We start from the raw sequence: 13712 nt of genomic DNA, 5'->3' as shown, positions 1-13712 counted from the left end.
GAGCTCACTCTGTTGCCCAGACTGGGTTGCAGCCTTGACCTCCTGGGCTCAAGCAGAATGTTATATTAAATATGCTTTTAAAATACCATAGATGGCACATGCCTGTTAATATACATCCAGTATTTTTTTTTTTGAGACGGAGTTTCGCTCTTATTACCCAAGCTGGAGTGCAATGGCGCGATCTCGGCTCACCGCAACCCCCGCCTCCTGGGTTCAGGCGATTCTCCTGCCTCAGCCTCCTGAGTAGCTGGGATTACAGGCATGCGCCACCATGCCCAGCTGATTTTTTTGTATTTTTAGTAGAGACGGGGTTTCGCCATGTTGACCAGGATGGTCTCGATCTCTTGACCTTGTGATCCACCCGCCTCGGCCTCCCAAAGTGCTGGGATTACAGGCTTGAGCCACCGCGCCCGGCCACATCCAGTATTTTTAATTGACCTTTTTAATTTGGCCTCATTAAAAATATTGTCTGGCCCACAGCAAAATTTTACATGACTTGAGAAGGGGAGGTATCCTAAATATTACTCGTGTTAGATATGCTTTTGGTAACTTCTTTCTCTTTCTCTCTTTTAAATAGGGAAGTATGGAACACGAATTTGCCCTGCTTTTTTCTTAAGCATACCATATATTTGTCTTCCTGTCTGGGCTGGTTTCAGAATTTATAATCAGCCACCAGAAAATTATAATTACCCCTCGAAGGTGATTTTATTTTTGATGTACCCTGTTCTCAAACTCATAGGGTTTACTCACCACCACTGGCCACTGAACTGTGCCTCTGTGGACTGTAGCATTTGGGGCATCCAAACAGTGTGACTGTTGATTATGTAGCATTAACTTACATCTTAGTTAATGTGGACAGGAAGATCTGTTTCTGTCTGAATACATGTGCTTCTGTTGGCAAGGCCATACTTTGGGGAGCTTCCTGTGCCAGTGCTCACATTGGCTCTAACCATCACATTCTGCATTAGTGTGTTGAGTGAAGTCCATAGCGTGTGGTTTGTCTAGGGTTACTAATGGCCTGGATTTTGAGCACCTGGGCTCCTTTGTGACACCTATTCATTTACTGCCCCAAGAGGACACTGGAGGGACACTGCTCCTCAAGGCAGTCCACATAGCCATACAATCTTGACTCCAGAGATCCAGGCCCACGGAAACTGGCTACAGGACATCTGAGACACCTCCCTTCCATTCACAGCCAAGGTGGTCAAGGTGAAACAATACTGGCCTGGCAGATACTCTGTTTAGGTCTTCGTTTCTAAGCTAGTTTCTCTATGTTTCTTTTCCTTTTCTAGGTATTAGATCATTTAGCAAGATCTTTTAAGCAAAACTGGTATATGAAAATACGAATTACTGGAGATACTCAGAATGCAACTATTCATTTTACAAAAGATTTTCAATGGAATTCATTAAAATACATTTTAATTGACAAATACTTCATTTGTAAACATTCAGACACCTGCTATGTAAACTCAGGCTGAGACACCGACAGCTGGTACTGTCTTACATTCCACTGAGGAAAGAGGTGGCTGTTAAAAAGAAAAAACAAATAGTCCATCCTTAGTCCTGGCTCTACCACTTCTGAAGGCTCCATGTCAGTGTGTCAACAGAGTAGGTATGCCATGAAGCATGCAGAACTGCTTATCATTATTTTTAATGTGAAAACAGTGACAGCCAGGGCCAAGCAGGGCATTGTCATACAGTACTGACAGGAACATAAATTCAGAATTGCTCTGCAAAGCAATTTGGCAATGTTATCAACCTTAACAAATTTAAACCTGGAAAACCCAGTAATTCTGCTTCTAGAGCCCTATCCTCAGGAAATCCTCACACAGATACCACCAAAGATTTACATACAAAGTTGTTCATCATTACATTAAGTCTAACAGGGAAACAATGCCTAAATATCCAACAGTGGGAGAATAGCTAAAGTGTGTTGTTTTCATGTGGTATTCCGTTTTAGAAAATTTTTAATCATAGGAAAGTGTTTATAATATAGATAGATGTGGGGGGCAAAAAAGAACAAATACAGATTTGTTTATATACTAAGTCCTACTTCTGTGAAAAATATGTATGTGTGTATATATGTATGTATGTATGTAGTGTGTGTGTGTGTATGTATCTACATGTATTACTAGAAAAGTATACCCAATGGTTAATAGTGGTGCGGCAGGTTAATGGTTTATTCTTAAAATTGCTTATCATTAAAATGTCATTTTAAGAAAAAATGTGGACTCATAGAGCTACAGGGGCCCTTCAGGAGATCATTTGGCCCAAACTCTTCATTTCACAGATAAGGAGACTTGAGGAGGGAAATGATTTTCCTAAAGTTCCATGGCCAGTAATTTACGATATAAACTGTGAACCTTTAAAATTTTCTTATCCATCATCATGACATTTAATGTTTCAGATTTCAGATTCTTCTTTGACACTTTGGGCCTGCTCTTTAGGTAGCCACTGTATTTTAGGTTATTGAAGAAGCCCAAACAAAAGACCTGCTGAGAAGACCGTTTGATTTAGTGTTGGTCGTGTGTCTCCTCCTGGCAACTGGATTTTGCCTGTTCAGAGGTTTGGTAAGCCTAACAGATCATGGTAACATAACACTGTGAAACTATTCATGTTTCCAAGTGGAAAAAACTTAGAAATATGTTTTTGTTTTTCCATCAGACTTCTTAGCAAACTGACAAACCATTCCTCTCATCAAAGCCTGAAGCCCCAGACTTGCTTCCTGCTGCTCCTGACCCCAGCCTCCTGCTGTCACCTCCTCCCATCCTTAGATCACCTCAGAAGCATCTTCCTCCTGGTTTTAGGGCATCTAAAACATCAGCCATCAGAGTCCCCTTCTTTTTTATTCCTTTGGTTTCTGACCCCAGCCTCCTGCTGTCACCTCCTCCCATCCTTAGATCAAGCTCTACTCAGAAGCATCTTCCTCCTGGTTTTAGGGCATCTAAAAAATCAGCCATCAGTCTTTTTTTTTTTATTGTTCCTTTGATGTTTCTGATTTAAATGTAAATATCTTTGGCTAAGGATGGCACCCTAGGACTGCAACACATCTGTGGCACAGAGCATCCCTGGGCTCTCAGGAGTAGGGGCGATGGGACTGAGGAAGGCGTACCAGATCAACAATTCACGTGTATGTAGGGTCGTGGGAATGTCTCAGTGATAAGAATAGTGTTGAGTAAATTCAGCTAAGGCCTGGAGTCTGCATTGATGTGACAGAAATACATTAAAGGCATGTGAGCATTTCATGTTTCCTGTTTTCTCTTTATTAATATTTTACTGCAGAGGTTAGGAAAAAGACCCACAGGCTTTGAAGTCAGAATCCTCGCCATTTACTAGCTGTGTGGCCTTGGAAAAACTACTTAATCTCTTTGACTCTGTCTTCCTCTCTGTAAAATAACACTAACTACTACAGTATTGTTTTGGAGATTAATGTACATCAAACACTTGGTAGAGGGTCTTATGCATAGTAAATGATGACTGTTAACTATTTTTATTCATCAGTGATCCTTCACAATACCCCAGTTTGATGATTTCTTCTTAGTAGAAATAAATTTGGGAAGTTTAGAATTATATTGTTAATTATATTCAGCTTCAGTGACAATTATTACTCTAAGCCTTTTGGTGTTGCATAACAGTTGGGGAGTAGAGTGGCAAGTGTAAGCCCATGTGGCTGACTTATTATTTCAGGGTCCTTGGGCTATTAAGGGCCTGTGCAGCTGGTTGGGTTCAGGGCCAATAAGCTGTTTTAAGAGATTTATCTTTTATCTGTGGAATGTCAGAAACTTTCTGGAGGAGAGTTGGCTAACAGGAGGAGCATGGGGAAGAGAAGTACAGAAGGCAAGACCATAGCTTTGCTGAGACCATAGGGCCACTGAAACTGTTCTTTGGTTAGTTTGTTGTAATTCTTGAAGTTCAACAACAAAAAATAGTGGGCCCCACCTGTATTCTTGCACAGCCATATCTCCTTCCCTGTGCACATGAGAAAATGTGTGCATGTCTTGGTTTGCATGCATGGTGGGTAGCGCTTTTGCAGATGGGCTTTTGGATTGGGGCCATTTTTACCAACTCTGCCACTGTCTTGTGTTCATATATGCTAACATTTATGGCCAAAGACATAAGGAATGGTGCCTGAGGGGAGGAAGGTGACTCAGAGGGGACCTAATAAGGTGCCAAAGAGACTTCCGGGCAAGAGGACCCTGCTTTCAAATCATTAGCTTTTACTGCCTCCAAAGGCCATATACTCTATGAGGCATTGGAGAGAGGAGGGTGCTATTTTCAAATCTTGCAATGCATAGTAAGATGAATTTGGTGTAGAAATATACTTTTCCTTCTGTAGAGAATAGTGGGCTAGTTATTTCCAGGAAAAGTGAAACTCATAATTTAAAGCAAGCTGTGCTTTGGCTGGCTAAACCTAGATACTTAAACTCTGAAAGGTACCCAAGAATAGAGCATTACTTTCCATTTCCTGCACCATAATTAACCTCTGCTTAACTTCCTTAAGAGTAAACCTGCAAAATATTCCCTTCATTGATGAACCTCTACAATGCATACCTTTTGTTAAACAGCAAAGCAACTTGTGACTAAACCTGGCACATTTAGCCTTATCAGCAAACCTAAGAACCAGATGTGATTGTATTTTTATAATGAGACTTTTTTTGTTCTTAGATTGCTTTGGATTGCCCAGCTGAGCTCTGCCGATTATATACGCAATTTCAAGAGCCCTATCTAAAGGATCCTGCTGCTTATCCTAAAATTCAGGTCAAGTAGTTATGAAGCCTGAGATTTTTCTAACATTAATTTTCTTTTAAAAAATGAGTCCCATATAGGAAATAGGAATTAATATTTTCAAAGACAAAAATGTAGAGAAATGCAAATCAAAACCACATTGAGATACCATCTCACGCCAGTTAGAGTGGGGACCATTAAAAAATCTGGAGACAACAGATGCTGGAGAGGATGTGGAGAAATAGGAATACTTTTACACTGTTGGTGGAAGTGCAAATTAGTTCAACCATTGTGGAAGACAGTGTGGCGCTTCCTCAAAGACCTAGAAATAGAAGCTCCATTTGACCCAGCAATCCCATTACTGGGCATATATCCAAAGGATTATAAACTGTTCTATTATAAAGACAAATGCACATGTATGTTCACTGCGGCACCGTTTACAATAAATAGCAAAGACCTGGAAACAACCCAAATGCCCATCGATGACAGACTGGACAAGGAAAATGTGGCACATCTACACCATGAAATACTATGCAGCCATAAAAAACGACGAGTTCGTGTCCTTTGTAGGGACATGGATGAATGTGGAAACCATCATTCTCAGCAAACTGACACAAGAACAGAAAATCAAACACCACATGTTCTCACTCATAGGCGGGTATTGAACAATGAGAACACATGGACACAGGGAGGGGAGCATCACACACTGGGGTCTGTTGTGGGGAACAGGGGATGGATAGCAGTGGGTAGGGAGGTTGGGGAGGGTTAACATGGGGGAAAATGCCAGATATAGGTGACGGGGGGGCGGGGGATGGAGGCAGCAAACTACATTGCCATGTATGTACCTATGCAACAATCCTGCATGATCTGCACAAGTACCCCAGAACCTAAAGTACAATAAAAAATAGATTTTAAAAGATAAAATAAAATAATGCAAAAAAAAATGTTTATTTTTTTGTATTTTTTAGTCAGGCCAAGTTAACTGCTAATTTGCTGATGATGTTATTTCTCTGTTCAATACAGATGCTGGCATATATGTTCTATTCTGTTCCTTACTTTGTGACTGCACTGTATGGCTTAGTAGTTCCTGGATGTTCCTGGATGCCTGACATCACATTGATACATGCTGGAGGTCTGGCTCAGGTACTAAGACTATTCTGTTGAGAAGATTTACTTGTGGTCTAGCTGTCATTGCTGAATATATGAAAAACTTCTCTGCTCAGTGTTTCAGAGTAGGAAGTAGCTATTAGACATGTCACCTTTTGTTCTGCAGTTCTTTGGAAGACATTTCTGCAAGTACATTTTATTTAAATCTCACCGTAACTATATGGTAGATGTGCCATCCAGTTACACAGAAGAGGAAACTGAGGTCCAGTGAAGTTAAGTGATTTGCCCGAAGTTAAACACCCAGCACACAATACTGTTGTTTTATAGAACTGTTTCACAATCTCTGAATACCATGGTTACTAAAAAAGTATTGAGAGCTGTCATCTTCAAAATATCCATCCAAATTTAAGACTTCAGAATTCCACTACACTATGCTATACAGAACCAGGAAAACTGGTTTAAAAAATATTCTGGGCCTGTCATTCGATTCATTTCCCACTGGCACCTAGCCAAATACTTGGCCTAGAGTAGGTGCTCAGTAAATGCTTACTGCATTGAACTGAAAATGAAATTATCTATGGAGAACTTCACATATAACATAAAGCACATTTTTAAACAAGAGAACTAGCAAAACAAATCAATCTTCTGAACAAGGAAGAAAATTATTAAGTAATTTCATCATTTTTTCTTACTAGAAATAAATGAACTTATCATTTAAAAACATTAGCTTCATCTTGTTCTTTTCAAGCAGTTATAAGAATGAGGTTCATCCAGACACTGTAAGCTTGTACAGTCAATTATATGCATGGCATAACAACCACGATCGCAAGACATACTAGGATTCACAGGGTTGAAAAACATAGTATTTAAGGGGTCAATGCATAAATTCTTTCAGTTTGAGGTAATAAATTATAAAATTAGAATATTAGTATCAAAAAAGTCGATGTAGCATCCAGAAGTAATAGTTCCTGTCCTTTCCTTGAGGGGCTTAAGGAGGAAGAGAACTAACATTTACTGCTCTTTGCTGGTTGTTTTTCCTTTGCAGACCTCTAAATACCAGATTCCTCAGTCCTTGGGCTTTATTTCTGTATTTTAGGTCTTTATTTTTGTATCTTTCAATACCAACTATAAGCTGATGACTTCCAATTTTCTACCTTCGGCCCAAACGGCTCCCAGACTCCTGTATTTAATTCCAAACTCAGTGTTTTTACTTGCATGTCTCACTAGCATCTCAGATTTAATGTATAAAGTAGGACCTGATCTCCCCACAAATTCTCTTCCATTTTTTCATTATCTGCATAAATAGTCCAATTGCATCTAGCAACTCAAGCCAGAAACTTGGAGTAATCTTTTTTTTTTTTTGAGACAGAGTCTCACTCTGTCGCCAGGCTGGAGTGCAGTGGCGCAATCTTGGCTCACTGCAATCTTCGCCTCCTGGGTTCAAGCAATTCTCCTGCCTCAGCCTCCTGAGTAGCTAGGACTAGAGGCGCGAGCTAATTTCTGTATTTTAAAAGACGGGGTTTCGCCATGTTGGTCAGGATGGTCTCAATCTCTTGACCTTGTGATCCACCCGCCTCGGCCTCCCAAAGTGCTGGGATTACAGGCATGAGCCACTGTGCCCAACCAAACCAACCAGCCAACCAGCCAGCCAACCAACCAACCAATCAAAAACTACCTACTTACAGAGTATAGGCTAAGGAAAAGAAGTCATGCCACAACTAAACAACGCATAAGATCAGAATACTGAATTAGTTATGTGATTTGTTTTGTACTTAGCAAATACTTGCTTATGAAATGGAGTCTCCTCTTAGGGGAGTATCTGACACATCCATCACAGAAAGCACTCTCCTGCCAGGTGTGGTGGCTCATGCCTGTAATCCCAGCACTTTAGGAGTCCAAAGTGGATGGACTGTTTGAGGTCAGGAATTTGAGACTAGCCTCGGCAACATGGTAAAACCCTATCTCTACAAATACAAAAATTAGGCTGCATGATGGCATGTACCTGTTGTCCCAGCTATTAGGGAGGCTGAGGTGGGAGGATCACTTGAATTCCGGAGGCAGAGATTGCAGTGAGCCAAGATTGTGTCACTGCACTCTCCAGTCTGGGAGAGACCCTGTCTCTCTCCCCACCCCAGAAAAAAGGCACTTTCTGTAACTTCCATCAGCATCTTTGCTTGCTAAAATTGCCATTCTTATTTAGAAGCCTTATGCATTCATGATCCCACTAACTTTACTAAAACTTACTTTTATTGAAACATCTAGTAAACTCTCAAGAGTCTATGTAACTTAATAATAAAAAAAAATTTGAAAAGTTCTTCATCAGTACAGGCCAATGGAAGAAATACTGAATAGTAGCTGGGCTCGGTGGCTCATGCCTGTAATCCCTGCACTTTGGGAGGAGAAGGCAGGTGGATCACCTAAGGTCAGGAGTTTGAGACCAGCCTGGACAACATGGTGAAACCCTGTTACCATTAAAATACAAATAAATTAGCCAGGTGTGGTGATAGGCATCTGTAATCTCAGCTACTTGGGAGGTTGAGGCAGGAGAATCGCTTCAACTGAGGAGGTGGAGGTTGTTGTGAGCTGAGATCACGCCATTGTACTTCAGCCTGGGTAACAAAGCGAGGATGTCTTAAAAAAGAAAAAGAAATAGCGAGTAGTTATTGGGTCCCTGATTTCAGACCATGTAATGCAGGAGTCTGTCAAATCTGCTGCCTTCAGAAATCAAAAGATCAAGGAAAGAGTAAAAGAAGACTGAATAAAATGAAACCAGGACACATTTTAGACTAAAGAGTTCCACTGGGGACTTACTCATAACCCAGCTACCTTTTCATATAAAATGCTAACCATAGGGTTAAAGCTGCAAGTGTAATTTGAAAGGCATTATAGGCTGCTTAGATCCACTTATTAGCATTTCCTATCAACTGAAGCATTTTCTCTGCTAAAATATCACTGAAAAAGAAAAAAAAAAGTTAGAGACAGTAGAGTTCATATGCTTAGGAGCATAAGTTCTAGAGGTGGACTGGTTCAGATTCTAGTCTGTTGTTGATGAGGACAATGACCAGGGCTACTTTACTCTCTGATCCTCAGTTTCCTCTTCTGTAAAGCTAGGATAATAACAGTAGCTTTCTCATGGAGTTCCCGTGATGGCTGGACAAGGTAATATATGTAAAGGGCTTAGAACAGTGCCTGGCACATAACAGCTATGTAACTCTTTGTTGCTATTATTACTGGTAGAAGACTCCCTGTAAGATTTTGGAGGAGAAATGCCTTGTTTTTCAGAAGAGTAATCTGTAGACAAACTAATTAAATTACATGTATTGTAATTACCAAGAAAACAAAGAAACTAGGAGAAAGCTTTGGGACAGACTCACCATGGGCCTGGTAAGGAGCCTGCCATCCCACAGCCAGTGAAGCATGTTCAGTTCCACTTCAGTCGGGTGCTGCCCTCAGACTCTCCAACTCCCTGGCTAAGTAGGTGCCATGCCATGTCCTTTTCTCACAAAGAGATATGGATGCTTATGTGTGAATAATTTGATTATGAGGAGTTGACTCTACTGGAAGTAAATTTTTTTTATAATTTTTTAAAAAATTCAGACAGGGTCTTGCTATGTTGCCCAGGCTGGTCTTGAACTCCTGGACTCAAGTGACCCTCCTGCCTTGGCCTCCCAAAGTGCTGAGATTACAGGCATGAGCCATCGTGCTTAGCCTGGAAGTAAATTTCATATGGTTTTTCCTTCATGGAGATGTTAAGAAAAATCTTAAAGTAAAGGTTCAGGAAGAACATGGATAGCTGGGATACTAATGCAAATCTCATTTTATTCATTTGTTTCTGGTGTGGTTCACTGCTAAACATCTTTAACAATATTTAGTATTAAATTATACTGGATTTAACATCTTTATGTGCTTATTATCTTTTCATGGAGAAACTCACAGTAAAAAAAGTCAAAAACAAAGAACCCAGGTTTTCAACAAAGTGGAGCACCAGATAATGAATAGGTATTTCAGTTTTGCATTTGTGCAAGTGCTTGGCACTGTCTAAGCATGTCACAAACATCAACTCATTGAACCCTCATAACAACCTATGAGGTGAGTTCCATACCTCACCCAAGGCTATATTGCTGGTTTGTGGTGGAGCTGTGATTTGACTCTGGATGTCTAGTTCCCAAGTCAATGTTCTGAACCCACTCAACTACGTTGCTCAGAAAACCCTAAGAAAAGGTAAGAGTTCTGGATTAGCTATTTATACTATATTAGCCAAAGAGACTAGCTATTGTCCCAGTGGTCACCTTAGTATTCTGCCTATAACATTCACATGGACATGTAACACACTTTCATTTCTTCCTTCTGCAATCAGAATTGACTTTTTTAGTTATCCTTTACAGACTGTCTCTATACATGTAAGAAAACAGCTATTAAAATTTAACCTTTGTTCACTTTATGTCTCATTTGCCATTCCAATCATCCATTCTTAAAAAAAATCAGAGTATATCTCTTATTTCTGTAATGTAAAAATGATTGAGAATGAAGTGAAAGAAAAATTATTAGGGACTCAATCTCACATTGCTAAATTCTGGAGAAATATCTAGGATCAACAACTCATACCTATAATCCTGGGCCTCCTGTTAATTCGGCAGCACTGAGTTCACTGAGCTACTGGACCCCAGCATAGGCTCAGGCTGAGCCCTTCAGGTCCTGCCATGAGAGGCCTCATGCTGCTGGGAACATCACCCAGGAGACAACCTGCAGCCCCTTATTAGCTATGTGCTTGGGAAGGGAAGGAAAGGAAACCGCTTCAGGTGAGACTGATGTTTTTCTGAACTTCAGAACCCTGAACACTTAACATCCTATGCCTTAGAAGAAAGCTATAGTCAGGTGCTCGCTCAGCTGGAGGTGTGGCCACCATAAATATACCCATTAGAACTATGAGCAGTACCGGAAGCTGCACATGACTGGCCTCAGAGTTTTTCTCTCATACAAACGCCTCTTTTGATTAAGAATGTTAAAATCTTTGTGCCTTGTTAAATAATTGTGAATAAAGAGGCCTACTAAAATACATACAAAAATAGAGAAATGCTTTGTAGATCCTTTTTGTATTTTGACAGTCACAAGTCCATTGTTGTTGAACGTTTATTGAGCTCTAACAACGTGATTGATAGGTGCCACACAAAACATTAGACACAGTACCTGCCCAGTGGGCTTACAATCTAATCTAAGGACATGAATCTTTCTTTTTTTTTTAGACAGAGTCTCGCTCTGTCACCAAGGCTGCAGTGCAATGGTGCGATCTTGGCTCACTGCAACCTCCACCTCCTGGGTTCAAGCAATTCTCCTGCCTCAGCCTCCCAAGTAGCTGAGATTACAGGTCCCTGCCACCACGCCTGGCTAATTTTTTATAGTTTTAGTAGAGATGGGGTTTCACTATGTTGGCCAGGCTGGTCTTAAACTCCTGACCTCAGGTGATCCACCCACCTTGGCCTCCCAAAGTGCTGGGATTATAGGCGTGAGCCACTGCGCCCAGCCATGAATCATTTTTTAATTTTGCCATGAGTTTGCTGTTCACGAAAATAATACCTCCTGGTTAGTGCAGGAAAAGAGTCTATGGAATCATTGACTTTTTATGCAGGCTTCCCTATGCAAGGAGGCACAACTGTTCATGTTGTATTTATTCTCTCAAAGTATGGGTGGCATTTCCCCAAATTTGGTGATTTTGTGATGTGTAGAAGTATCTATAAAGATAGAACAACCAAACCCACATTTCTGTAAATCAGGGTTCAAATTTGGCCTCTAGTCCAGAAGAAAATGTTTGGTTATATATTCAGAAAAACACTACTATTCCAAATAGGCCCTAAAGAAAAAGTATGGGAGCTACGCTCCTGCTCAGAGTTCCTAACATGTCCAGAAAGCACCTCCTCACAGCAGCCCTGGAAGTGCTCTTTACTCTCAAGGTCTTTTGCCTTCAGAGCCCAGAGATGCAAATATATTTGCTAGGTTCTGCCTGGGCATCTACCCAGGGGAGGTGTATCTGAGGGCCAAGTCCTCTCAGTGCCTCATGGATCACAGTGCAGATAATCCCCATGTTGGTCCTTGGCAATACATCATGCTAATTTAATTTATATCTCCAGAGTAGCAAAAATGTACCAGAGGTCTCCAGAATATATCAGGAATTTGTAAAAATGCAGCACATTAAAATATCTGCCACTGATAAAAATTCTTAAAGATGCTGCTTATAAAAATTTGTCTTTTTCTTGTCATGGTGAAGTGTGGTCTAACACCTTTATCTGTGAATCACTCAGCAGAATAAATTGGTTTCGTATGGAAGGAAATGTAAACTAACTTATATGTATTTAAAGCAAATTAGTTCTTCATTTCTGTTACTTCTATGCCTTCTTTACAGTGCAGTCTCTTGTCTTTCATCCTGATGAACTGATAATTTACTACTTATTACATTTAGATTCCCAATCCTTCATTCGTGTATATCTTGAATTTCAGCAAGATATAAAAATGCAGACTCCAGAGGTGCATTTTATAATGATGCAAGCCTTCTGAGGAAATTCTCTGACAGGAGTTTTTAATCCTCCTGTGGTCTGTATTACCCTTTCCAATACGATTTTCCTCTGAGCTTGTGAAAAACACAAAAAAAGACCAATTGGCACATTCTGAATGTGTTTTCTGAACAAGTATATAAGTAGAGAGGGAGGCCATTTTGCAAATGCAGATAATGCTGGCAAGTCATACTTCTAAATAAATTATAATTTGATTTGAAAAGGTTGCCTGCATGTACATTTACCGTTTAACAAAGAGAAACCGAACTCCCACCTCCAAGTTGATAACAGCCTTATCTTACAAACAACGCTTAGTATTTTAAAAGCTGCAGAAAAAAATGCATGAAAAAATGAATAAACAAAAAATACATAGTGAAAGGGCTATTAGCTCTTGCTCCAAGGAGTAGATGAAAGACTGATAAATGAAGCTGAGGTCCCCAGTGCTTCCCTTTCAATAGTTTGTTATGCTAAAAATATTACAGTTTTTAAAAATTCTGCACTTTCTTCATTTTTATTGGAACACAATTTGTGAACCACAACTGAGTCTATGTAGGATCCTCAGGCTGCAAATAAGAAAAAAATTTGACATTTTATTCAGATTTTTCTATTAGATTGAGCCACTAATGTTTGGTAAGGGGCACTTGATGGTTAAAAAACACAACTGGCATGATAAAACCACACTAAATAACGTCTACTTTATTTGAACAGTTATATCAAGAATGGCCCTAAATTTAATCAATGACTAAATTTAATGAAAGACTCTGTTCTGTTTGAAGGTATTTTGCCTGCAGGTGAGATTGGTTTTGAGAGCACAGAAACGTAGCCTGAATGAAGCATTCAGAACTCATCGTGCATCCAACTGAATACATTTCATGCTTACCCAATTTTTTTTTTTTAATACAACAGGCCCAGTTTTCTCACATTGGTGCTTCTCTTCATGCTAGAACTGCTTATGTCTACAGAGTCCCTGAAGAAGCAAAAATCCTTTTTTTAACATTAAACATAGCATATGGAGTTCTTCCTCAGCTCTTGGCCTATCGTTGTATCTACAAACCAGAGTTCTTCATAAAAACAAAGGCAGAAGAAAAACTGGAATAAAAATATTACTTCATGTTCTTCCTTTCTAAATTGCTGACTTTTGTTATACTGGTACTGTTATTTTGTCCCATTTCACTCTCTTCCCATATATGAATGCTTAAGAATATGTACATTCTTGCTCTGCACTGTATGTGTGAGCTATATGGTATTGTGTGAGTAAATTTTTTTTAAAGGAAAACTGAAATTCTTGAGAAACAGTTTGTGTAAAGAAATAGAATCATTTGTGAATAAATGTGA

The 13712-nt window shown here is 39.8% G+C and overlaps 1 protein-coding gene across 4 annotated transcripts in view; it reads left to right on the top strand.

Annotated features, from left to right (window-relative positions):
• Positions 1–13712, top strand: part of TM6SF1 (transmembrane 6 superfamily member 1) — a 27915-nt gene extending 14203 nt beyond the window's left edge. Inside the window, exons 6-10 of one of the 4 annotated variants that reach the window (XM_003921670.4) lie at positions 578–699; positions 2466–2570; positions 4666–4758; positions 5749–5868; positions 13284–13712. In XM_003921670.4, coding sequence (XP_003921719.1) covers positions 578–699; positions 2466–2570; positions 4666–4758; positions 5749–5868; positions 13284–13475 — 632 coding nt within the window. In that variant the 3' untranslated portion in view covers positions 13476–13712. Of the gene's footprint in view, positions 1–577; positions 700–2465; positions 2571–4665; positions 4759–5748; positions 5869–7608; positions 11085–13283 lie in introns of those variants that run through there. The other 3 variants (XM_074399947.1, XM_010350185.3, XM_074399948.1) reach the window with 3 other exon arrangements.

The sequence above is a fragment of the Saimiri boliviensis genome, chromosome 5 (genome assembly GCF_048565385.1).
Source record: "Saimiri boliviensis isolate mSaiBol1 chromosome 5, mSaiBol1.pri, whole genome shotgun sequence".
In the NCBI taxonomy this organism is placed as follows: Eukaryota; Metazoa; Chordata; class Mammalia; order Primates; family Cebidae; genus Saimiri; species Saimiri boliviensis.
This window is presented reverse-complemented; position numbering and strand designations above follow the sequence as displayed.